Source organism: Lissotriton vulgaris, unplaced genomic scaffold, assembly GCF_964263255.1.
Source record: "Lissotriton vulgaris unplaced genomic scaffold, aLisVul1.2 SCAFFOLD_1234, whole genome shotgun sequence".
Classification (NCBI taxonomy): domain Eukaryota; kingdom Metazoa; phylum Chordata; class Amphibia; order Caudata; family Salamandridae; genus Lissotriton; species Lissotriton vulgaris.
Genome location: NW_028245833.1, coordinates 570,250 through 595,144, shown reverse-complemented (window position 1 = coordinate 595,144; position 24,895 = coordinate 570,250). Strand labels below are relative to the sequence as shown.

General features: G+C 42.8%; 1 protein-coding gene across 1 annotated transcript in view; it reads left to right on the top strand.

The window, feature by feature from the left end:
- Positions 1–24,895, top strand: part of INPP5D (inositol polyphosphate-5-phosphatase D) — a gene marked incomplete at its 5' end in the record, with an annotated part of 480,457 nt that overhangs the window by 30,263 nt on the left and 425,299 nt on the right. The window contains one exon of the mRNA XM_086949164.1: positions 11,532–11,682. Within this exon, the coding sequence (XP_086805290.1) occupies positions 11,532–11,682 (151 nt within the window). The remainder of the gene's footprint in view (positions 1–11,531; positions 11,683–24,895) is intronic.

The following is a 24,895-nucleotide window of genomic DNA, read 5'->3' as shown; positions in this document are numbered from 1 at the left end:
GTCGCCAGTGAAATGAAGATAATTCAAAGGAATTAAAGTAGATCCTTTATTCAATCGAAGAGCACAGTACATATAATCCAGCAAGATCAGCATCCAGGAATAACTGTCCTTTACAAAGGATGCACATCAACATGACATGTATAACATTCTACATTCAGTAATGACATAACTAGAATGTGTATGATTAAAGGGAAAGCACCATAAGTAAGCAACACACCAGCTTCACTAGTAAGGAACTAGCCTCTGTATTCTGGTGCATTTTAATACTCTACTGTTTGCCAGCTACTGCCTTCACAGGTCAGTGGTGCTCTCTGGCACCTTCTGTTGGCAGACACCCCTAATACCACATGTTGCCTACATTAAGACCTATTCTGGGCTACTCTCACATCATCAGGTGCTATATCTATCTCTTTAATACGTTCTTATGCCACTTCAGTGCACTTTTGTGACACTTTTACTGGAAAGTGCCTAGTCCCTTGCTTCTCCATTTATTTGTTTCAAAAGCTATTCTGTTTGAAAGGATATTACATTTTTGTTAACCCCATAGGTAATCCGCAAATAGGCAATAGTGAGGTTGACGCAATGCTCATAAGTAGTGACTTTGTAACTTTACACATTGTATAGCTCATTTACATTTACGTTCAACGTTGTCTTGACCATAGACAGAAAATAAGGCCCAATCAGTTTTAAAAAATCATATTTTGATAGGACAAACCCTGAAATGCTATAGACATTTCCAAACCAATCCTATTATTTCGCAAGTCTCATCAAGACAAAAAACACATATGTTTACAAACCTGGGGAAAAAACAGAAGGCCCTTAGAATCTATGCATGAGGCTATCAGCCTATCAAAGTCTCTGTCACAACTAATAATCAATAGCATACCTCAATAGTTATTCAAATCTTAAACTAATCTAGAGGATAATGGTATCTGTCTCCAAAGCACACTACTTGTCATCAATGGCAAGTATCTACATATTTAAACAATATGTTATTTTAGTCAATGAAGCCATGTAAAGGTGTAGGAAGGATAGTTATTGTAAGAAAACAGGGCTCTTTGCATATGCCCCTTACTTTTTGTACCCATTTCGACTGGCAGATGCTGGTTTTCATCTCTGACAATGCACTGGAGCCTGCTAACCTCTTTTGCTTTTCCCCTCAGAACTGATATGTGCTAATTGGTAACCCCACTCTTATAAGTCCTTAGTATATGGTACCAGTGGTACCCAGGGCATAGGTGGTAATGGGGTCCCAAGTGCTGCAGCACGGTTTTGTGCCGCCCTAGGTGACCCAAGCAAACTCCTCACAGCAGGCCTGCCATTGCAGACTGCAAGAGCAGTGCAAACCTCTCAAACTCAACTGTGTACTCACCATGTGTGGCACAGTCAAATGCACTATCTTTAATATATGACAGGCACCCCTAAGGTATACCTCCTCATCTTAGTAGACAGGGTGCATTATTTTAAAGGTGAGCATATATAAGTGCAAGCATATATGTCTCTACAGTGGTGTTCCCCATTGGAAACTACTATAAGTGTTAGCGGTCCATAGGATAACATGGGCTGCCATCTGGGTATTCTCGAGGTTGGTGGCTTCAGTATGGTACCGCCCAAGTATGCCATGTTTGATATCAAACAATGTGCCTTCTCACCCATTGACATGAATCTCGTGCCCTGGGTAATGTGGCATGCACCCAGGTGGCTACCTTAGAGGTTGTCCCAGCTGCTCTGTACTCTGGCTGGTCAGCCCGTTCTTTCCTGTACCTGCTGCTGCCAAGAAAGGATGCTGACCTCCTGCCAGGCAGTGTGATCACGCCCAGGAATCAGGAACAAATGTTTGGGCAGGAAGGGTCGAGTCTTAGTGGACTAATGCGTCCACTGTAGGGGCCTGTGTTCAAACTCATGGTCACAGGTTAAAATCCCAGTGAGTCCACTCAGTCTTTGATCCTTCTGAGGTCAGCAACATGAGTACTATTGAGGTGGGTGACTAGAAACATCTGTTATTCAGCTCCAAGATACCCTTCTGGGTAAACGTTACCTTTGCATATACTTATGTTATGTTGAGGAGGTCACACCACCCTCCTCCCAAGCAGGCTAGTCAAGTGGCACATCAATGCGATGAGCTTCAAAGGCTGCACTGCTTTTGATATGCAACAGGGCTGACACCTAGTGGAGGAAACAGCCCTTCCCCTCCTCAGGCACAGTTGCGTCCGGGCAGGTGGAGAACTAGCTGTGCACTGAGGTGTACACCCCCAGAAGGCTAGCCACACCTCCAGGGTCACCAGCCTGGTCTGTACACCATCTTTAGGAAAGCAAGAATAGAGGGTTCAGGTTAGAAAAGGTGACCTACACCCACGGATGTGGCCACCTCAGGGGTGGACTAGCTTCCGGGATTAACTCCCCATTGGCCACCAGCTCCCACACCCATAACTCCCCTAAATCTAGGATTCAAGGCACACCCCTGACATCAGAACCTCCGATCTGAACAACTTGCATCAAGGAAGGACCAACAGGAGACCCGTCTCGCCGACAACAGGGCTTTGTCCACAGCACCAAAGCAAAAGAGGGATACTTTGTCCCTGTGGCAACAGTCTTGGAACTGAGTGAACGACCCTCTTCCTTGGCTTAAACTCGGCACTCCCGAAGAGGGGGACCACTCTGCAAGCTAGAAGCACCTCAGACTTCCCTCAATTAGTGGCACCAGACCCTTGCAAACTGCAGGTAAAAACACTCACCGGATCCAAAGAATTGCTGGCCATCGGGCCCTCTGTGAGATCACCCAAATCCAGGTGGGTTTCTTGTGCATTGTGGGAGTTGTAGTCTCACCTGCTACGAGGGTTCAGACTACTACATCACTTCCAGGAAACCTAGTGAAGTCCCAGTACCTTTTCAGTGTGTGTACTGCTCAGCCACGGCCAGTGCAGGTAAAAGCAGTGGGGCCGGGTTAGGGGGAGTATTTTGACGGACGATGACAAAGGAATATTAATTATTTATTTAATTTTCCCTCATCATCGACAATCAAAATATCCCCCACCCAGCTCCACCGCCCCACCAATTTTACCTGCACGGTCCGCGGCTGGTACCTATGCCAAGGGGTGTTGGTCGGCAATCCAGCAACTAACCCCCACTCTCGACACTGCATCTACAGAGAATAGCGTGTAATATTCAGCAGCTGTGTATCTGTTGAGTTTTTGCATTCTGTTTCTTGCAGCCTCTTTGAAAGCAATGAAATCAGCATACCCCCTGCTCCCGTTAAGCACCAGGGACAAACACAAGTGGAATCTGGTGGTCAATCAACTACAGAGAGAGAGAAATGCAAATTCTATACATACAGTCACAAACACATGTCTTACATCCAGTAACTACTCATGCAGATGAACTCCTTATAACACAATCAAGGGGCTATAGGATTTCCATCAACTGCCCATCATGGCCAGCTTCTTCATCTGGAATTCCTGCATGTCTACCACTGCACCACACAACCAGAAGGGGTGCCACTGTGGATTGAGTGTCATACTAGTCAGACAGTATTAACCAAGTTATCCACCAAACTGGATAGAAAAATTGGATAGAATTACTCATACTAACATATGTTCAAGATAGTCAATGGAAATAAAATGTGCAGTGCCTAAAAATGTGAAGATGAAAAAGGATATGGAAGCGAACAAACACTTTTATTCACGTATTGTTTCCAAACCTAATAAAAAGGTGCAGGAGCGGGTTTTATCAAATATGCCGCTGTTCTAATCGGTCAACTAGTTTCAGCCATATAGGGCCACTCTCCCTGGCTTTCTTCAGGACCTTATCATATACAAGCTACTGCAGATCGTGAAATAAGCAAATAGTGATTAAACGAATACCTCCATACAGGCAGGGTGATCTTCACACCTGTAGGGATAGATGACACATAAGACATGTAGTGAACAACAGAAACAGAAAAAACATATGTCTCATAACTCTGTATATTATCAAGACAGGTCCATTTACCTGTCCTCTATGAGGTAGTGGCCTCACCTCACCTGGTAAACACTCAGGTATATAAAAGACCCCGCCCTGTAAGAAAATGAATTTCCCTCAATCGGAGGCACCAATATTACTACTGGGGTAATTTATGTCAATATCCCAGTCTTAGTGTGTTCACATTTAAACAACTCTTTTTAAAAAGAAAGCAAACAACTTCTAAAAACTACTGACTCTGAAGGCTACCGAGCTGCCCAATAGCTAAAATAAAGTCCCTCTGATGTATATTCAACAATGTCAATATTTACTGTACTGATCTTATGCCATGAGAATCAGGTATAGAATGAACAAAAGAAAACGAACAAAAAAACCTGTGTGGTAGAAGTCTGAGTCAATAAGTCACTCCCAAACATCACTATTAATTTACGAAGTGGAGCCAATCTTGTAACAGACAAACTTATAGATGTACTGTCGGTCTAACAGTTTATGACCGGTTTTCTTTCATTTCTCCAACTCTTATGCGTGATGGCTTTAAAAAAGTGGAAAAACTTACTTCACATCCATATACTAATATATCACAGGACAAAACGCGGTTACGCGTATTGCATAGCGATGGTGCAGCGATAGTACTACATGGTGCAGGCTAACGCCCACACCACATAACACTCCACCTTCCTACAGTTATCATGAAAAAGAGAAGAGGAACTGTAATGTCTCCTCTGAATACCTTCCCCATATTCACAAATACCAATGCACCTCAGTGTGCTTTGTAACAATGAGATCCTACAAAATATGTAGCAAATACCTGTATGTAATGTAAATGCATGTTACCCGCTGTGGTCTCCGTACTACTTGTGTCACCTTTACATGTATACACGCAATATACTACATGTATGAAATACTTATATGTAGACTACAAACATGAGACTCCCCATGACCTCTGTGACCCGCATATCAACATTAGATGTCCGAACTCGAAGTCGACCCTGTGTTTGCATGCTCTTATACGGGCTTGAAAACTGCCAAAAAACTGTAGCCTGCTTGGTGTGGATACCGTCTAGTATCATCACCAAACAGCCAGCCTTAACATATGAATCAAGGAGGGATTCTAGTTGAAAGTATTCATTATTGACTCTTAGAAACACAAAGGGTCTGATTCTTGAACTGCACTTAGTGGTATGTTTAGTCATGCTACAAAATGGTTTACAAAATGTAAGCTTTATCTATGCTTATGTGTGCTGAGTTTTCCACCCCGACTGCAGAGTCTCCCTACATGTAAGCATATATTTTAGCAGTAAATGTAGGAGGAACACAGAGGAATAGGTGGGAAAATGGTTAGACTTACCACTAAAGAGGATGGGATTTGGGAGGAGGAAGAGGAGTTTAGGGAGGGACGTTATCCATCCACACAGGAGTGAGCCAATTGCATTACTTTTGGGGCGGAGGCATGTAACTTACATTTTTGCAGTAAGTTTATAGTTGAAGTTTGTGAATACCGAAAGTAGTAAACACTACCAAGTGTAAATGTACACAAAAGTATAACCTACCTTTATGGATCTGGTCTAAAGTGCTTTGACGTGAGAGGACAATAATTTACAGTTGTTCTCATAAGAGTGTGTATCTCACAAGAATTATTGTAGTAAGTGGTCATACTTGCAAAATCTAATACACGCTCAAAAATTGCAAAACATGATTCAAAAATTGCTCCCCATTATGTCTCAATTCTATGTGGTATCATCATCAAAAGCACCAGTTTTTCCATATGAATAAGTAAGAGGCGAGGGGCACCTAGTTGAAAGAATTCATAAAAAACTGTTTGAAATAAAGTTTTCTATGGGTATGGAAACTTCAAAAGCTTGCACTCGTCCTTAAAAACATGGGCAAGTCAAAAGTGTGATCCTTGCTGTTGGCCAGACTAGTAAGTAAATGTGGCCAAAACACATATAATAGTGTAGGATAATTTATTACATATTCCTCTCCAGAAAGAAGGTTGGTTCCATAGTAAGCATCTGATCCGCATGCCACCATTCACTGTTGGATATAGTGTATCTGTTGGCCGCTTCAAGAAAAGGCTGAAAACCATGGGAAGAGAATAACTCGTTGTTCTCTCTGATAGACATTATCCGTCCTATCTACATAGCTAAATAGCTTGCCTCACTGCTGAGCAGCTATGTTGGAACTGGCTAATTACAGATACAGATATGTAGAAAGGAGAACTTTGTGTAAATTTAATTTAAATTGTTAATTTAAAGAAATAATCTCAAAACATACTTTTAAAATCGAAAATCAAATTCACAAAAAATCTTCAGTTTATTTTACAAATATATAAAAAATAATAAAAAAGCAATAAACAATATAGATAAAACATGTTGCACAAATAATTATTCATTTTCAACTATTAAAAATGTACAAAAAAATAAAAAAAAATTAGAAAATGTAAAAAAACACAAACTTGGCAGATATCCCGTCCACCATATTGCAGACGCATTATATCCCATTGAATTTGCCATACGGAAGATGAGCTATGTGCTACTTTTTGATGGAGTCTCCTGTCCACCAAACTCTAGCTAAGGGACATAGGGGCATATTTACACGCCCCGATCGCCACAGGAATGTCACTTAACGTGGCCTAACACTGTCTTGTAAATAAGGTCCCCTTTCATGCTATACTTAGCGTGAAATGGGTTTTGCATTGGGTGTTCCACCGCAACACCCATTGATTTTGATAATGCCCCCTATTTACAAGGGTGGCGTTAATAGGAGGCGGCGCCAAAATTAAGACCTGGGGAAACCTTGTCTTAACATGGTGCAAATAGGGAAATGGTTTATTTCTCCTCATTTTTGCTGTTTGTATGTGTGCTGCATTATGCAGCACACATACAAACAGCAAAACGCCATGAATGAATGTTTATGTGCAGGAAGGTGTCCCTTTCTGCACATAAACAATCATTAAAGAAATGAATATTTGCAACTCTTATGTGTGCTGCACAATGCAGCACACATAGAAGTTACAAATCACCATTCTGGATTGTTTATGTGCAGGAAGGGACACCTTCCTGTACATAAACAATCATTCTCCCTAATACAGACACCCATGCACTATTGTGCAAGTGTGCCTGCGTTGGCGGTAAGCGGCTGAACTTACCGCCAGTGCTAAGGGAAACGCAGGGGTGCACTGAATTCTTGTAAATACGGCGCATCCCTCCGTTTTCAGAATAGAGAAGCGTGGCATTAACCATGTTTGCTTAACCCCATGCTTCTCCAATCTGTTGGAAATGTGCCCCATAGTCTGTTTGAATTGCACATGCCAGTCTGGCACATTGAATTGAAATCTGACATTTTTAAGTAGCACCTGATATATTTCTGCAGCGGACTTGAGGTTTGGCACATTGAGCACTAAGTTGTTAGCAGCACCCTGCTATATTTCAGTTGTTCCTTGGAATCATTGGCAGCAGAATAAAACATTGGAGCAAATCTAAGATGTTTTTACAGAGTTCTGCCATGAATTAGCAACAAATCCAACAATTCCAATACTGCAGACTGGATTGGGAACAATAATGGGTACACTTTATTGGCTATACATTGCTTGATGAGAGGCAATTATTTAGCTGTTATTCTACGTGTGTGTTTTTTTATTAGAAGCAAAATGTTCTATTTGGTAGAGGCTGGAATGAAGTACTAAAATGTACATCGTTGCATTTGAATGCCTTATGAGTATACTTTCGCAACTTCCTTTAAACTACATGGCTTATTAATATCATGTGTTTTTAAAGAGTTGGGTCTCTTTTTTCAAATGTTCTTTGGGAAGATCGTCAAAAAGCATCTTTTAGTGGGTTGGCTGCCTCACTTGCTCCACTTGCAGCTCAGTTGAATGTATAACTGGCGTTAGCAGCAGTTTTACACTTCACCCACTGCAAAGCGCCCAGCTATTTCTGCAAAATACTCTGGACTAACTCTTGTCTTTCTTGAACAAAGGAACCCCCTTGTGGAAAGCTTACAGCGCTGGATTTTGGGGCAGATGTACTAAGAATGGATGCCGTAAAAGCGGTCGCAATTACAGACCGACTTTTACATGGGGCCACATGTACAACCATTTCTTTTTGCGAATCACTATTTGCCAATTTAGATACTCGCAAATTGCGAGTAGCAAAAGGAAATGTACTAATGTGTCTCAGACACATTTTGTGATTCCCAATGGGGTCGCAAATGGCCTACCTCATCAATATTCATGAGGCGGGTTGCAATTTGCGACCCATTGTAAATGGGCATTAACACAGGGATGGTGGCCTGCTCTTTAAATAAAGCAACTTTTTTTTAAAAAGCAACCCATTTTCCTTTAAAGAAAACGGGATGCGTTTCAAAAACATAAATGAAATGTTTCTGCTTCATTTTTTAAGAGTAGCTAGTGGTCCATGGGACCACTGCCTGCTCTTAAAAAATGTTTTCACAGCCAATCCCAATACTTGAAGTATGCGGTAAAGTGCAATTGTTTTGCAACTGCATTCTGGTTGCAAAACAATCGTACACCCCCCTGTGACTCACTATTAAGAAGTGACGCACTTGGCAGGCCCCTTCCTCATAACGACTCGCAAGCCCTATTTTGTTAATCGGTAACAGGTTAAGGAGTCGCAAAATAGGGTTGATATTATTATGTTTCTTGTATAGCACCTGAATCGACCCCCGAAGAGGTATCTCCACGCTTGCCTTGGGAACCCGTCCTGGCTTTTCCCTGTGAGATAGCCCCTACAGGGCATTCCCAAGGTGAAAGCCAGGCATCCCGCCACGGGGGGCCGTTGTGGAGATTAAGCAAGCTTAATGCCCAGAGTTGCAGAGTGGGAACCCATGATTAGGTCAGGCACCGAAGCGAGAATTATCGAGTCCATGGACATTTGAGCTCAAGACCCTGCCGCGTTGGGAATTGAACCCTGGTCCCGGGTCTGACCTCTGCTTCAGGGTCTGCCTGCTCTAACCAGTGAGCCACACTTCTCCACACATGCTGCAACCCTTTTTAGCAGTCACAAATGGCACAGATCTCCATTTGCGACCGCTAAAAATGGTTGTATATAGGGCCCCAAATCTATTTGGTTGTTGTGAACCCACCTATGTACTTATAGAAAGGTTTCCAAAAGCCTGATGCATAGTGGGCTGAAATTCAATCTACCTCATGAATATTAATGAGGTAGGTCGCAAAATGCGACCAACTATGAATTGCAGCATTCACAGGGTTGGTGGCCAGATGAAGTCACAGTGTCTGTGATTGCTTTTAAATAAAGCGGTCTTTTTTTCTCCAAATGTAGTCCCATTTTCCTTAAAGGAAAATAGGATGCATTAGAAAAAAATGTGACTAACAATTTTTAAAAAGTAAGCAGTGGTCCTACTCTTAATTTTTTTTTATGTCAACCTTCACAAAGGGAAAGGGTCCCATGAGGACACCCCTACCGTTTGCGAATGGGTTACCACCACTGTTGTGTAGTTAGTAAAATATTAATGTTTTGCACCCGGATTTTGGTTGCTAAACATTAACAAGTCCCATTCCGAATTGGTATTTGGAAGAGACGCCCTAAGCATGCTATTTCCAAAACAAGCCTTTTTGCTGCACATGGCCAGATTCTGTGAATCTAACCTTTTGTGAATGCAAAAAAGCTTTGTACAACTGGCCCTTGTCCTATATGCTTTAAGGGAAAGTCATTGATGTGGAATAGTTAAAAAAAAAATTGAAATAGTCCTGGGAAGGAGAAGCTTACTTCCTAAGTTTCTCGCAATCTCTAGGTGATTGGTTCCGTACTGTTCTCCTGCACCTCCTGTAAACAAGTGAGGCACCGGAGAACACACCCACAGCACTGCCGCTCTCTTGCACTGCCTACCAAACATACCTGTGTTGGGACGGGTAGTGCAACAGCGCGGTGGTGCTTTAAGTATGTTCCCCAGAGGGCTAAAAATTTAACTTTAAAGTGCACTTTAAAAGATTGATGTCACTAATGCTCATTTTCTCACTTAAGAAATAAGACACCAAACTATGGGCCCGATTTATATCTTGGCGGTATAGGTACACCATCGCAATATTGGCAGACTACCCATACCACCAAGATAATACTACCAAGGTTTTGATTCCGGCGGACCATAGGTTTGGCTACGGCGGTTATTACTCCTTCACCACCATAGCCACATCACTTTGACACCCCAATGGAGTAAGGGCCATCAGAAAAATGGCTATATGTCAGCCCACCCAATTAGGATGGGTGGACATATAGCCATTCATTTACTATTCATCATCGCAAGGCAAACTCTGGCAGCAAGGGACAGTAAAATAGAGATAATGCCCCCCCTCTCCATGGGAGATTACTCCCATGGTGAGGGGCGACATTTTCTTTTTTATTTACAAAAAGAAAAACTCACTTTGGCATTTTCTTTTGGAAAATAAAAACAAAAACTGTTTGGTGCAGGGCTCCGTCTTGCTGATGGAGCCCTGCACCAAACAGTGAAATGCATTGTCAGGAACCGCCGTGATGGCAGTTCTTGTCAATGCATTATAAGTGACAGCCTGCTAGGTGGTCATTTATAAATGTGGTGGGCGGTCCCTCCACCATTCCAACGGAGTAAATTACTCTGTCCCCCTGGCAGAGCACCAGGCCATAGGCCCATTTACAAATCGGGCCCTATATGTTTCCTCGGGTCTGTTTAGTAAATAGCAGTCTTATCAGTGATGCATTTTATAACATCCCTGTTATTAGGTTCTAGGAAGACCTGAAAAATTTAATTGTCGTTTAAGCCTCTTTCACTCTTCTTGGTTGCAATTGGTGGAAAGAGATTTCAGGGCCCGAATTGGTAAATGTGGATAGGCTCTTCTTCAGTCCAGTGTAGCCATGTCACAAAAAAGGGATTAGGTAAAAATGATTTTTCTTATGCTTATATGGAAAGCATGCTAGTTACATAGTTGGTGAAATCACATTTTTCGGTGCTCTGTCTCTGGCATGCTCCTTGCACTTTTCTGCTTCCTGTATTCACTGTACACTCTTGATGTCCTGATGGGCCTCCTGCACTCACTGTGATTTACTGTGCTCTATTGCCTGTATTCACTTTGTGTTGTATGGTGATGCAGTCACTGTGCCCCTAACAGTCACAGAGAACCCACACTCAATACCAATAGAGGCCAAAGATATGATAAGAAGTGAGAGTGACCAAAGGGCACTTCCGGGATGCCGGAATAGGGAAATCATGGAGAGAGGCAGACTCCTCCAGGTGCAGGAGAACAAATGTATAGAGAGGGATTTGGATATTGAGGTAGATGGCTGTGGAAATAGATCAATCTGCCCCTTTGTCATCTATCCTCACAGCAAGACTATTACACTGTTTACCATCCTGCTTTCTGTTTGCTTCAGATTTTGTTTACCTGTTGCATTTCACAATGCTCTGTACCTTCAACTGCACAGTGTATGCATTGCATGTGTTCGCTTCTCTGAATTTTGCAGCAAGTATGGTTTGTAAAGGTGTATCCTCCACACGGATACATTACTGGTCAATGGGCAGACTCTGGTCACTCACAACCGTGTCTCCGGTTTATCATCTCTTAGGCTACAGAAGGCGTCCCCATGAGATACTTTACGAACCTGGATGAGCTGATTGAATTTTATAGGAAGGAGAACATGGGTCTGGTTACACACCTGCAGTATCCAGTGCAAAGAGAAGAGGAAGGGCTGGAGGACCTGGGCGAAGAAGCAACAGGTGAGCTCCCACACTCGCGAGAGCCTGCAAAGGTGTCGTTAGTGATCCAGCGCTCTGATTGAAAAACTGTCTCATAAACACTACTTAACACCACAATACTCACCATTAATCATAAACACATATATAGGCCCATAATACCAATGAGACAATTTTTGAGCAACTGAATCAGGTGGTATGATTAATAAAACTATTCACAAATTATTTACACTATTATATATATAACTGCAGTTTATCTATTTTAACCATGGTTTTAAACTTTCTTTAATCAGACCACTAAGGCGATTGAATCAACTGATGGTAACTCGACCATGAATAAACAAGACCAGCTTGTCTTCTTCAAATCTATTTTATTAACTTTATTTTTCATAAAGAAAAAGGCATTTACGTTTTGAATCATTATTTTATAAGCAAATAAGAAAGCAGCATTTTAATAAGAAAATGAATTTAGAGCTGACATTTAGAAAGCAAGCTCAGAAACATGAAATATTAGCAGAATAACAGTTCCCATTCCCTAAAACTATTTCTCTGTCTATTTCTCACTTTACCTATAAAGGAAAAAATCATTTAAAGTCTGCTGTCCTTACATGCGCCAAAGGTCCATCAGCATGTCACAACACTCAGGAATCGGAAAGTACGAGTGTTTTTTCTTTGCTCATAGTGTCAGACTTTATACCTTTCTCTCTAGCTAAACTTTCTACATTTTACATTCTTTCAAACAAATTCAAGCTTTTCATTGGCTGTCCTGTGTCAGTCCACGATGAAAAATGGTTATGTCATCTCCGACTCTTGACCAAGTCCAGGCTTCATATAAGCCCTATTGTCTTTCAATTCCACGTTTTCAGTTTCCTCAAAAAAGTTACTTTTTCTTTCCTCGAGTTTCAAACATTTACTTCCTAACCTTGGCAGACACATCAAGTTCCTGTCCTTGGGCCCTCTTTCCGTGAGCACGTTCAATACAACCAAAGAACTGCTTTTCTATTCACGATGACATTGTAATAAATGTTTTTCACAGCTGCGCATGTGTAGGCCTTCACTTTGGACAAGCTTTTACGTCTGCAGCTCTGTCAGCCATGTTTTCTGAACCACCTTTAGGCCTCACATTGGAAACTATTATTAAACAAACACAAGACATCAATTAATTAAATTAATTAATTAAAGAATTGAGACCCATTCTGTTACCCTCCCCCTTTTACTAATTAATCCTGTTAATTATGTTACCTAGCATAAGCACATAAGCAGCTTTATATTTACCTTTTTCTTCTCGAACAGCATGAACCCCATATGCTCTTTATCACAGAAAAACATAACATAAGCACATAAAATAAGCACATGCCATTAGTTAAACTGCTGCATTTAATACTGACAAAGACAACAGACAAGATTAGTTTATTATTTTTCTTTGCGTATGCAACATAAAGCACATTCGTTTTTCCCACGTGTAATGATGAATGTATTCTTAAACTGAGTTGATTAGTAATTTCACTACATGCTTGTTAATTCAATTATTCGTTATGGGAGATTAACTTCACAAGTTTGAACAAAATCTTGTTCATCACCTTGCTCCATCATTAGTCTGCAGGTCAACAAGGACGGATATGAGAGTCAATGAAAGAGACCATGGCAGAAGGTACCACTGTCAACATTTTGTTCCCTCACCCTGCGGGCCCTGGAACTCTACCCAACGCTAAAGTGGTATGGCCCACATGAAATGTTTCCTTGTACTGGGATCTTCTCCACAGGCATTTTGATACATGTCTCTGACATTATGGGGTTGTTTAACATTAAGGGGTTGTTTATTTGCTAGGCTGTCACTAGAGGCACCACTGAAAATGGTTGCGGTTCAGCATTTGTACTTTAGGCAGTCTATTTGTTACGATCTTTGGCAGCCTCGACACTGTCTCCTTGTCTAGACTTCTGGATGTTGGTGCCCAATAAGGTTCTGTTCTGGACCCCCTTTTTTCTTTAAAACACCACGCTTGTGACACCTTCGCCTTCTTTAGTTTCATCTCCTACACATTTACAGTGACACCCAAATCGTGTTCTTCTGCAACTCTCTATTTCTCTGTCTCACAAGAGCAATTGATTTATTGTCTCATTGTATTTCTTAATTGGAGGGCCCAGCATTCCCTAACTGAAGACATCTACAATCACAATTATTTTCTTCCTCTCATCCATGGCTGTAGCTCCAACATAATCCCCTTTTTATTCTTGCCTGACAATATTTCTTCCCATCTTAGCTAAAACCGTGTGGTTCACTCTTACATTCACTTCTTTGGTTACCACTTATTCAGCATCCCCAAATTCTGTTCCCTGACTCACATTCTCTCTGACATTTAGTAACCAAGCGAACATAACCCTGGCATGCTGCAACAACCTCCCTGTTGTACTCCCACTTCTTTCTGTCCCCTTGAATAAAGTACTCAGTTAATTTTCCTCATTCTGTTCAGAGACATGTGAAAAGCTTCACAAGAGCTACCTGTCCCTGTGTGAAGACCTCAGTGGAGCTGTAAATCACTATGTATAGTAATATGTATTATTAGCACCGCTGGAAGAAGATCCTTCTCCTACCTCGCCGCAAAGGCCTGGAACTCTCTTCCTCTACATCTCAGGCAATCACCTTCACTGTCTCAAGTTAGGAAGGACCTTAAGGCCTGGCTCTTCGACTGAACTGCAGACCCCACCCCCAGCTCCTTGAGACCCTAACGGGTGATTAGCCGGGCTCCATAAGAACCCTGATTGATTGATTACCTGGGAACATAAACATTATAATAAGTAAGAAAATGAAAATTATGAAAGTAACGTCAGCCAATCAGGTTCCAAACAAAAGTAATACAAAATGTATGAAGGAGGCCCAAGCACCGATCTCCCTAAATAATCACAGGCCCTAGCACTGTGAAGAGTGTACTCCAGGAGCACACACAAAGCAGAACAGGAGGACAGGAAGTCTCGTTCCTCTTCCTTAAAGGGGACGGGCTTAATTTTTTTAGTTTGTTTGGTTTCTGAGAAGCACCTGTTAGCGGTGACTGGAGTGTAGATTCTCCTCACAAATGTATAGAGTAAGTAGGGGGACGAGAACTGGATGAGGAGGTAATACACTATGCATTGCTCAAATTATGACTTTCCAGCAACTACCACGCAATCACAGTTATGATTAGAATTGGACTGGTTCCTTTTAAATCTCTCATGAAATGTTAACGTAAACCACATGGCTCTGAGACGGATAACCAGGATTTTAGCACAAGTACTTGCTAACTTCCTTATCACACTGTATGTCCTTGGATCTACTCTGAAGTATTCACACACAAACTTGTCCAAATCAAACTGGCTTGCATTCCTTAGTGTGTGACTTTTCAAAACTCCCTCTGTAATATATAGGGGTTATGGAACCAAGGCTTAGGCAGGGAGAGTAGAATGTACAGTATCTGTCTACAAAAGAGAAACTTTTCTCCATGTTCTTTGTTAATGTAGGCATTACATATTAAAAAGAATATGACTGCTGAGGGATAGGTTTCAGTAGTATGGTGTAAGATCCTGCGATGAAACAGTAATGTGGTGTATGCTTAGGGAGGATGCTCGGCTAGTAGAAGTAATAGTCTACTTTCTGGATTTTGCTCTGTCTCGAATAGAGAAAGCACGTGGTCTGGTGTAAAGTGATGTGAAGATCAACCACCACCATCTATTGTTTATTTATTTATTTATTTACTGACATTTATAAAGCGCGAACGAATACCCATAGGCGTCTCGGCGCTAGACTACAGTAATGTCCCTCCCCAGTGGTTGAAAGCTCATGCAGATTGATGTGCTATGTTATTGGTTGAATAACCACGTCTTCAGTCTTTTTCGAAACTGCAGGAGGGAAGGACTGGTTTTTATGTGGTGTGGCAGAGTATTCCAGATTTTAGGAGCCGCAACTAAGAAGCGGCGGTCGCCCCAGGAGACTGTTCTGGCACGTGGGACCACTAGTTGATTAAGGGATGTAGATCGGAGCTGTCTGACCGGGTTATAAAGAATTAGCTGGTCTTTGAGAAAGCGAGGTCCTTGATCCTGCAATACTTTATAAACTGTGCACAGGGATTTAAACTTTATCCTGTTTTGGATGGTCAACAAATGGTAAGTCCTCAAGGTGTCTGAGATGGGCGCAAATTTAGGCGTTTTAGACAACAGGCGTGCTGCTGCGTTCTGTACAGTCTGCAGATTTTTTGTGACTCGAGATTGTGCATTAAGAAAGAGTCCATTACAGTAGTCTAATGATGTTAAAACCAAAGAAGTAACCAGGGTCTTGGCGGCCGTGTCCGGCAGAAAAGGAATGATTTTTCTTATCATTCTGAGTTTAAAATGGGCAGAGGCCGCTACCTTGTTTGCATGTGCCATGAAATTGAGCTGGTCGTCGAAGGTTACTCCTAGGTTCCTGACCTTAGAGGTAGGGCATGGTGGGGTGCCAAAAGCTGAAGGCCACCAAGTTGCAGACCAGGCCGGCGAGAGAGTTCCAAAAATGACCACCTCCATTTTATCGGAATTGAGCTTCAGGCAGTTTCTCGCTATCCACTTTCCAATAGCAATCATTCCATTTTGGAACCGTTCTGCTACCTCCTGCCCATCACCCTTGATGGCCAACACCAATTGCGTGTCATCTGCGTATGAGGTTAGGCTCATCCCATGTACTTTGATGACACTAGCAAGGTCCGACACATATATGTTAAATAGTGTCGGACTTAGGGATGAGCCTTGGGGAACCCCACACGGTAATGACAATTTGGCCGATTGGTATGGTCCTAATATCACCGCCTGTGTTCTGTTGGCCAGGAAGGAAGCAAGCAGGTCTCTCGCAGTGAGCTGAACACCCATCCTTCCGACACGGTCGACCAAGATCTTGTGGTCGACCGTGTCGAAGGCTGCCGAGAGATCTAGGAGTACCAGTAGTGCTGTTCCTCCTTGGTCGCGGATGATTCTAATATCGTCCGCTGCTTTGATGAGAGCGGTTTCCGTACCATGGTATTTACGGAAACCAAACTGAGTGTCATCAAGCAGATTATTTCTTTCTATATGTTCAGATAACTGCTGATTCATGGCCTTTTCCGTCACTTTAGCTAAAAAAGGGAGACTCGCTATAGGCCGATAATTTTTCAATTCCTCCTTGTCTAGATTTGGTTTTTTGAGCAGAGGCTTGATCAGCGTAGAGAGTCAGGATAGGTCCCAGAACTCAATATCGTGTTGCAGACATGAGTAATAATCGGAATAGTTGTATCCGATAACATGGAGAGTACAGAGGTGGGACAGGGGTCCAGAGCGGATCCTGATTTGATGGACCTCACAATGGCCTTTGTTTGATCAATGGTTAGGGTTTTAAAACTAGTCATGGTGTTTCCCAAGATGGTCGGGGGAGTGGAAGCACTACTGATGTTAGATTCTAAAGTAAAAGCTTGATATATGTTGTTTACCTTAGAGAAGAAAAACTCGGACAAAGCGTCGCATAATAGTTGTGACGGGGGCGGATTTAGGTCTGGTGTGTTACCAGATAGGGTTTTGGCAATGTCGTACAGTTGCTTGCTGGAATTTTTCGCTTTTTCTATATGTAGCGAGAAAAAGTGCTTTTTTTGCTGCAGTTATCATTATTTTGTAGGTGGCGAGTGCTTCTTTATATTTATTCTTACTTTCACTATCATAAGCTCTACGCCATTGCCTTTCCCTATTCCTAGTTAATTGTTTTTGGGTTTTTAACTCCTCTGTATACCACTGAGCAGTCGGCGTGCTCCTGTTTCTTGAGTGGAATTTGGTGGGTGCTAGTTGATTAGTCGCATCACCCAGCCATTTGTGATATTGGCGAGTTGCGGTGTTAGGATCATTAGATAGGACAGGACTAGTGTTGTTCAGGAGTATATTTAGATCATTATAGTTTATGTCCTTCCATGCTTTAAACGCACCTGGCTTCGAGTATGAGACCTTCTTCCTCAATGATCCTTTAATAGTCAAGCTACTGAATATGGCAGAATGATCTGTCCAGGTCATGGGGAGAATTTCAGTTACATGTAGACCTTCTACGTTGGAAAACATGCCATCCAGCGTGTGTCCTGCCTGGTGGGTAGGCGCCATGACCAGTTGTCTTAGGCCCATTATTTCTAGGTCTGATGTAAGGGCGATGGTATCCCTATCATTTTCTTGTTCTAAATAAAAACTAAAGTCACCCATAACTGTGGTGGACTCTTCGGTGGCTATTGATTCCGTTATGGTACTTAAATTAGTAAGGAAAGCTGGTCTAGTCCCAGCAGGTCGATAAAGGAGCACTCCCTTAAAGTTAAAAAGAGGTGTACATTTTATATTAAAATGTATTGCTTCACATGACGTGACAGGAATAGGTGAAATGCGGACCTCAAATTGGTCTCTTACTATAATGGCCAAACCTCCACCTTTCTTTCTGGCCCTATCCTGCCGATAGGCGTTATAGCCAGGTGGGACTGCCGTAACGAGGTCGGGGCGGATGCCTCATCAGTCCATGTTTCTGTAATATAGAGGGCATCTAAGTTGTGATCACTGATAAGGTCCGCTATCTCTTGGCAGTGTTTGCCCAAGGATCGCGCATTGATGAGGGCCATCACAACGACCCTCTCACTGACATTTTTTAATACTTTAGTAGGGGTAATAGAGTTGTTAAAAGGGATTATAGTGTCACAGTGAGAGCATTTTGTGTTAGCCTCCATGGGATTTTGAGATAAGTCGAATTTTATACAACGGGGGGAGTAGGTTGGGCGGAGCTCCATTAAAGCACTGCGCTTGTAAGTAAATGTACGAGCAGGGGTCGTGGCCCTGGGCCCGGTGCAGGCGCGGACGGGCGCATACAGGCTTGCCTTTGGCGCGCCTTCGGCGCGCCGCCGGCGCGCCCGCCCACTGCGCGGACGATAGTGCATCTCCTTACCTCATCTCCTTACCTTGTTGTATGTTTATGTTTCTAACTAGAAACCAGCCAAAGGCGACAATAAGTGTTACATGTTACTCGTGTGCTAGTCCGTCGGGGCAAACAAAGACGAACAGCAAAACTCATCACAAAGGCCCAACGTGACGATCATCCAAAGAATATCAAGTTTAATGTCTGTTATTATATGTAATCTGTATATACCAATAAAAAGATTTTTTTTTTTTAAATGACCATTACACAATCGAAACTCAAGAAAATGAGCCCATTTCTGGCAGGATTCTCAATCTTTGCACTTGAAACTAATTGTGAATAGCACTCTTTTAGATTTGGGAAAGAGCCTGAGAAAGCACGAATTTGAATTTGTAAATAACTTTAGCTTTTAGAATTTTTTATATTGTAATAGATTTTAATTCATCAAACAATAAAAGCAGACTTGACTAGGCTGGGGCGAATTTAAGTTACGCCGGAGTAATCAGTCATTTTGGTATTTCCGCATTAATCTTTGATTCAGATCTACTGATAATTATGTGATTACTTCGCTTCGCATAATTAAGAAAATTTGGGGGGAAAACGTCCTGCAAGAGCACATTTAGTGAGTGCTAGCGGCTCTTGATACTCATATTCTGTTGCATTTAGGAATGTTTCTTAGTGCAAAATGCATCCTCCCCTCCATTTTGAATGCAAGGTTGCACTTTGCGCTAAGAAAATAGTGCTAAATGCCAGTAGTAAGTTGGGGTAAAATCCTACCCCAGAGCACATTTAGAGAGTGTGAGCAGATGCTTGCTATTCATGTTCTGTTGCATTTAGCGCTATTTCTTAGCACAAAATACATCCTCGCATCCATTTTTGGACGCAATGGGTATTTTTGCACTAAGAAAAAGGGCTAAACACAGAAGTACTCTTCTTGCATGATTCAAGCGTAAACTTGTGGAATTCTGACGTATTTCCATGTGATTATGCTACACAGAATTAAGCGAGGTACTCCCACCCCTAGACTTGACTCATATTATATTCTATGTGTGGTAATACCAGCATTGACAGGATAATAATTACTCTTTTGAACTCTATGCTTAAAATGTAATACACGATATGGTCTCTCCCACCTTGCCCTATTTCTTTCATTTCACAGTAATGAAATATGCTTCTGGCATTATAATTTTTTTTTTCACAATTCTGTAAGGTTTCCCCAGTATTTCTGTTGAACAAGTTTGCAAACAAAATAAATACAGATGTAATAAAATACCCTAATATTTAATAGTCTAAGAAGATTTTGGAAACTCATGGTAAATTAAGAGTTTAACAATCCTACATTTTAAAGCTAATTTTAATCAAACATATTTAGTAACCATTATGCGAATTCTAAAACTGGACAATGGCATGAGTCCAGGCTATGGAGCTTAAATTGGCATCCTAAGAACACATGGGCATCACTTTGGGGCTTATTTACAAGCACCTTGCGCCACTTTTGCGTCACTTTTTATATGGGAATCAAGTTCCCTGGAACCTCAGACCTACAGTAGATGGCGTGATTGATGGGGTGGTCAAATACCTGTTAAATGACCTGTGAAATGACTGGTCTCCTTTCATCACAAACGTTGTTAACCTTTAATGACTTGTTTGTGCAGCTTTTTTTGGTGTACAGAAACACATGAATGGCTGAGTACCTCTTTTGAAAAGTTTAATCTCACCCAGGCCTTTCTATAATGTAATCTTTCAACAATAGATCCAGACTTTGGGCAAGATATAGAGGAAATGGTGAAGGGACAGCTGATTAAAGCAGTGGCAGCCTTGACGTGGGTCCCTTCTCACTTTGCCACTGGGTGATGAGGGCTGTTAGCCCGAAACCGGTTCCAGGCTGCTTGTTTCCGGTCCAGGGAAGACATGGCTTGGCAGTTCGAGCTGGACTGTTCCCATGAGGCACAGGGTCAAGACTGATTTGCATATAGCTGTGTCGGAACTGGGGTGGTGAAGTGAGCTAAAGAACGATGATGGATTCAACCCAGATCTGTGAATGGGGGTGAGAGTCTGAAAAGTGTCAGTGCTCCGTCCATCGTCTCCTTGTGTTTGCTTCACTCTCCCTGGACTTCCCGGTCCATTTTCTTTGTTCCAAAGATTTTATTGGATTTTAAAGTTATAGAAAAGGATAAGAAACACAAAAAAAAATACCATCTCCATTTGACAAATCAGACAAATGTCTGACGGTCACAATTGGAGTATACAAACCATCCACATTGTTAGCAATTGAACAAGATGCACATAAAAAAATAGTAAATGCACAACATGAATTTCAGTCAGACTTACTAAGGTACCATAGGGCTTCATGGCTAAGAAGTTGATGAGAGAGCACAAGAAAGTAACAAGTGCCGGTTTTATTTCACTAGATAAGCTAATCAATCAATTTTCAAGCACTGACCCTGATTAGAAGTGAAAATGAATACCTGAAGACTAGAAAAAGGAGAGTTGGGTTAGGTGAGGGGAAAGAAGAGAGAAAAGAGAATAAGCAAGAAAGACTGAAGAAGGAAGGAAAAGAGGATAGCATTGAAAAATGAGGTGGAAGGGAAGTCAAGTGTCTAGACAAGAGTACCACGGGCCCAGGCATGCATCTATTTCAAAGACTGGGTCTGATGGCAGGGAGAGAATGGAGATCACCTACCTAGTTTAATTAATAAAATAATTTAAAGTTTTCCATATGCGTTTAGAAATAGTGTGGTTACCTACAGAGTGCGACTGGGCTATGTGTGTGATTCTAAGATATGCAATCCATGCCCACCAGGAGTGGAAATAGGAGACGTTCCTGGAGTGTTTCCATTCTAAGAGAATAACTTTAAGTGCAATAGTAATGAGAAGGTCAAGGAATGCAAGAAGGCACGCCAAAGGCAAGCCCATCTGCGCTCGTCCGCTCCAGTCCATCGCTAGATGCCAGACATGCTGCCAATTTAGATAAAATGAGGCACACTTACGCTGGGAATGAGTTGCTTGCAATCAGGATCCGGGTGGGCAGGTGCAAACAATCTAGTTTGTGTGGTCTAGAGGGTCCCATTGGCTACAAACATTGTGGCTTCTGTCTGTCATCTCGGCAAAGCTTAGCAGACCCCCTCTGAGTAATTCCACGACTGTTTTCCACCTTAACTGCCTCTCCCTAGCCAACCACTTCACCGATGTCCACGATATCCTGGAAGCTGAGTCCCCAATGTCCTGTTTCTCACAGAGACCTGGATCCCGGAGGACATGGTTACGGAGCAAGTGCTCGCACTCCCGGAAGGCTATATGATACATACCCTCAGCAGGGTAACAAGAGGTGGGGGTATTACGGTTATTCTTAAAACCAGCTACCCCAGCACTTTTAGAAAGCAACCTTTTGCCGGCTGCGGATGTGCCCATTTTAAAATCACCCTCAATCCCAACTTCACATTGACAGGTTTACTAATTTACCGACCGCCGGGTCCTTCAAAAGTGTTCAGGGAAGCTCTTACCGAGACAGTCAGTCCCTTGGTGGTCAATACTTCTAATTTCACAGTCACAGGAGACCTTAACTTGCACCTGGATAATCACTCTGACCCCGAAGTGACAATTTTTTTGCCTGATCTTGCAGCATGTCAGCTCGGTCAACATGTCTCAGGTCCAACGTACTCAGCTGGCCACCTATTGGACCCAGTTTTTACAAACATACCTTCCTTCACTGTCTGACACCCTGTCCCGATGGGTTGGTCGGATCATTATCTAGTCCCCATGTCCATTCAGGACATCACGCACGAGCGTTATTCAGAAAAAATCTTTTCTCTCAGACATCTCTGGCATAAAGTGAATTGGGACCAATTCCAATCTCACCTCTCCGCTACCCCCCAGCTTTCGTGGCTGACCCGAATGAGCCTTACTCGGTCTTCATCAACTGGATCAGTCAGCCCTTGGATAGCCTAATTCCAGCTAAATTGTCCATGAATCGTCAATCCAAATCTAACCCATGGTACAACACTAAATTAGCTGCTTTGCGTAAAATCTGTAAAAAGCTAGAGAGAATCTGGAGAAGGAATTGTGATCCAACCTCCAAGGATCACTACCGGGTTGCCGTAAGGAGATACCACAGGGCCATCTAAGTTGAGTGTGCAGCATTTTATGCTGAGCAAATCAGCAAGAATACTAACCCAGTGAAGAGTATCTTCTCGATATTCTCTAACCTTAAAAAACCTTCCTCCGATCCAAAAAAGCCAAAAAACTTCCGGCCAATATCCTGCTTCCCTGGGCTGCAAAGTTCACGGAGGCCCACGTTAACTCTCTCCTCATGATACATCTATACTCTAACAACAGGCTCGACCCGTCCTAAAATGGTTTTCACCCTGGCGACAGCACAGAGTCAGCGCTCTAGGCCATGACTGAACATCTTTGGAAAGCTTTAGACGCTGGGCAGATGTCGGCACTGATCCTTCTGGATCTTAGTGCCGCGTTCGACATGATGTCTCATGCCATTTTGCTACGACGCCTGGAGGAGGCGGGAGTCATTGGCTCAGCCTTGAAGTGGCTGGCATCTTTCCTTGTGGACAGGATTTTTCAGGTGATAGCTACCCCCTTTACCTCTAGCATCCATCCCATAAGTCAAGGGGTACAACAGCGCTCTTCCCTGAACCCTCTGCTTTTTAATCTTTATGTTCAACCTCTGGCCTTAGTAGCCAAGAGTAGATGGCTGACCATGGTCTCCTATGCTGACAACACACAGCTGGTGGTGGCTCTCTCAAGCGACTCCAAGCAGAACGCCTTGAAATTTCAGGGTGATCTAGTGGCAGTCGCCAAGTGTATGACAACCAACTGTCTCCAACTGAATGCCGAGTCGGAGGTGTTGTTGGTGGGAAAGGACCATGGTCTATGGAATGAGCTCTGGTGGTCCAAGAGCCTAGGCACTGCCCCTGCCCCCAAGCAAGTAGTGAAGAATTTAGGTCTGGATGGATGCCTCGTATAACTTTCAGACTCAAACTAAAAAGGTGGCGGGAACCTGCTTCAGATTGTTGCAAGAAATTCAACCCATCCTGGGCTTCTTTGATAACCCTACCAGGCAGATCATCATCCAGGCCCTGATTATGTCAAGGCTTGACTACGCCAGCTCACTGTATCTGGGAGCGAGCAAGTCTTAAATACAGAGTCTAAAAAGAGTTCAGAATGCGGCCGCAAGATCTCTTCTCGGTGCGTGTAGAGTCTGCTCAGCTACAAGCGCTATTTGCCGCTTCCACTGATTGCCTGTGACTAGGCGAATTGAGTTTAAGGCTCTCTGTATAGCCTTAAAAACCCTGAAACTGTAATCTCCGAAAATCCTGACTGACCTGCTTCTACCCTATGTCCCCTACCGCCAGCTTCGCTCCATGAAACAATACCTGGTGGTGGTTCTCCGAGTCAGGAGGGTTCGGGTCGGAGGTCGTTCCTTTCAGAACAGAGCGGCCATCCTTGGGAATTCCTTACCGGTCCACATTGGGGGGCTTAATAATTACCTCAAATTCAGGAAAGCCATAAAAACCTTTCTCTTCCCCACTTCGTAGGTCTCCCTGGGCCCTTTTAGAGTTTGGTCAACTCACTGCTGTCCGGTGCCGGGACACCTCTTTGCCAGGGCAGCTGGTGCGCTTTATAAACCTGCTAACATAACATAACATCCAGATCTGAGAGCGCAAATGGTGCTGTTGACATGTATGGGCCAAGGACGATAGTTGGCAAGTCCAATGAGATAGGTGTGTGAAACATTTTGCCTAATTGGGCAGAGATTTCACTCCAATAAGAGGTAAGCAGAGTACAGAAGAAGAACGTGTTCTGGGTCACCAAGCTCTGTTCCGCAGGACCAACAAACGTCAGTGTCCTTTAGTTTTAAAAAAAAAGTTTACTAGGGGTCCAGTAAAGAGAATGTACCACAAACAATTAATTTGTGATACTGTAGGGATGAGTTTACCTCCCTGGAGGAGCTGGGAACATATTTTACCCCATGAGGCATCTGAGGGTGGTAATTTACCTTTATCAGCTAAATAAGTGGACCAATTACTACACAAGGTGGAGTTGGACTGATCAGGAACTTTATCATTTATTTACTAGTCTGGGAGCTACATGTTCTCCTGATTGGAGGCATTTGAGTGAAGAGTGAAGAGAGAGGTATTACTTAGAGGGCGCAGTTTAAAATCCAAGATGGATAGTGTGTACTTCCCCTTGAGTGCAGCAAATGATTAGGGTTTCTTATCTTCATATAGATCTACCCTAAGAGTGATCCCATGAAGGTTTGACACTCCGTCTTCGATTTCTTTGTAGGCACTAGTGTGCCGTTCTTCAGGAGGTACC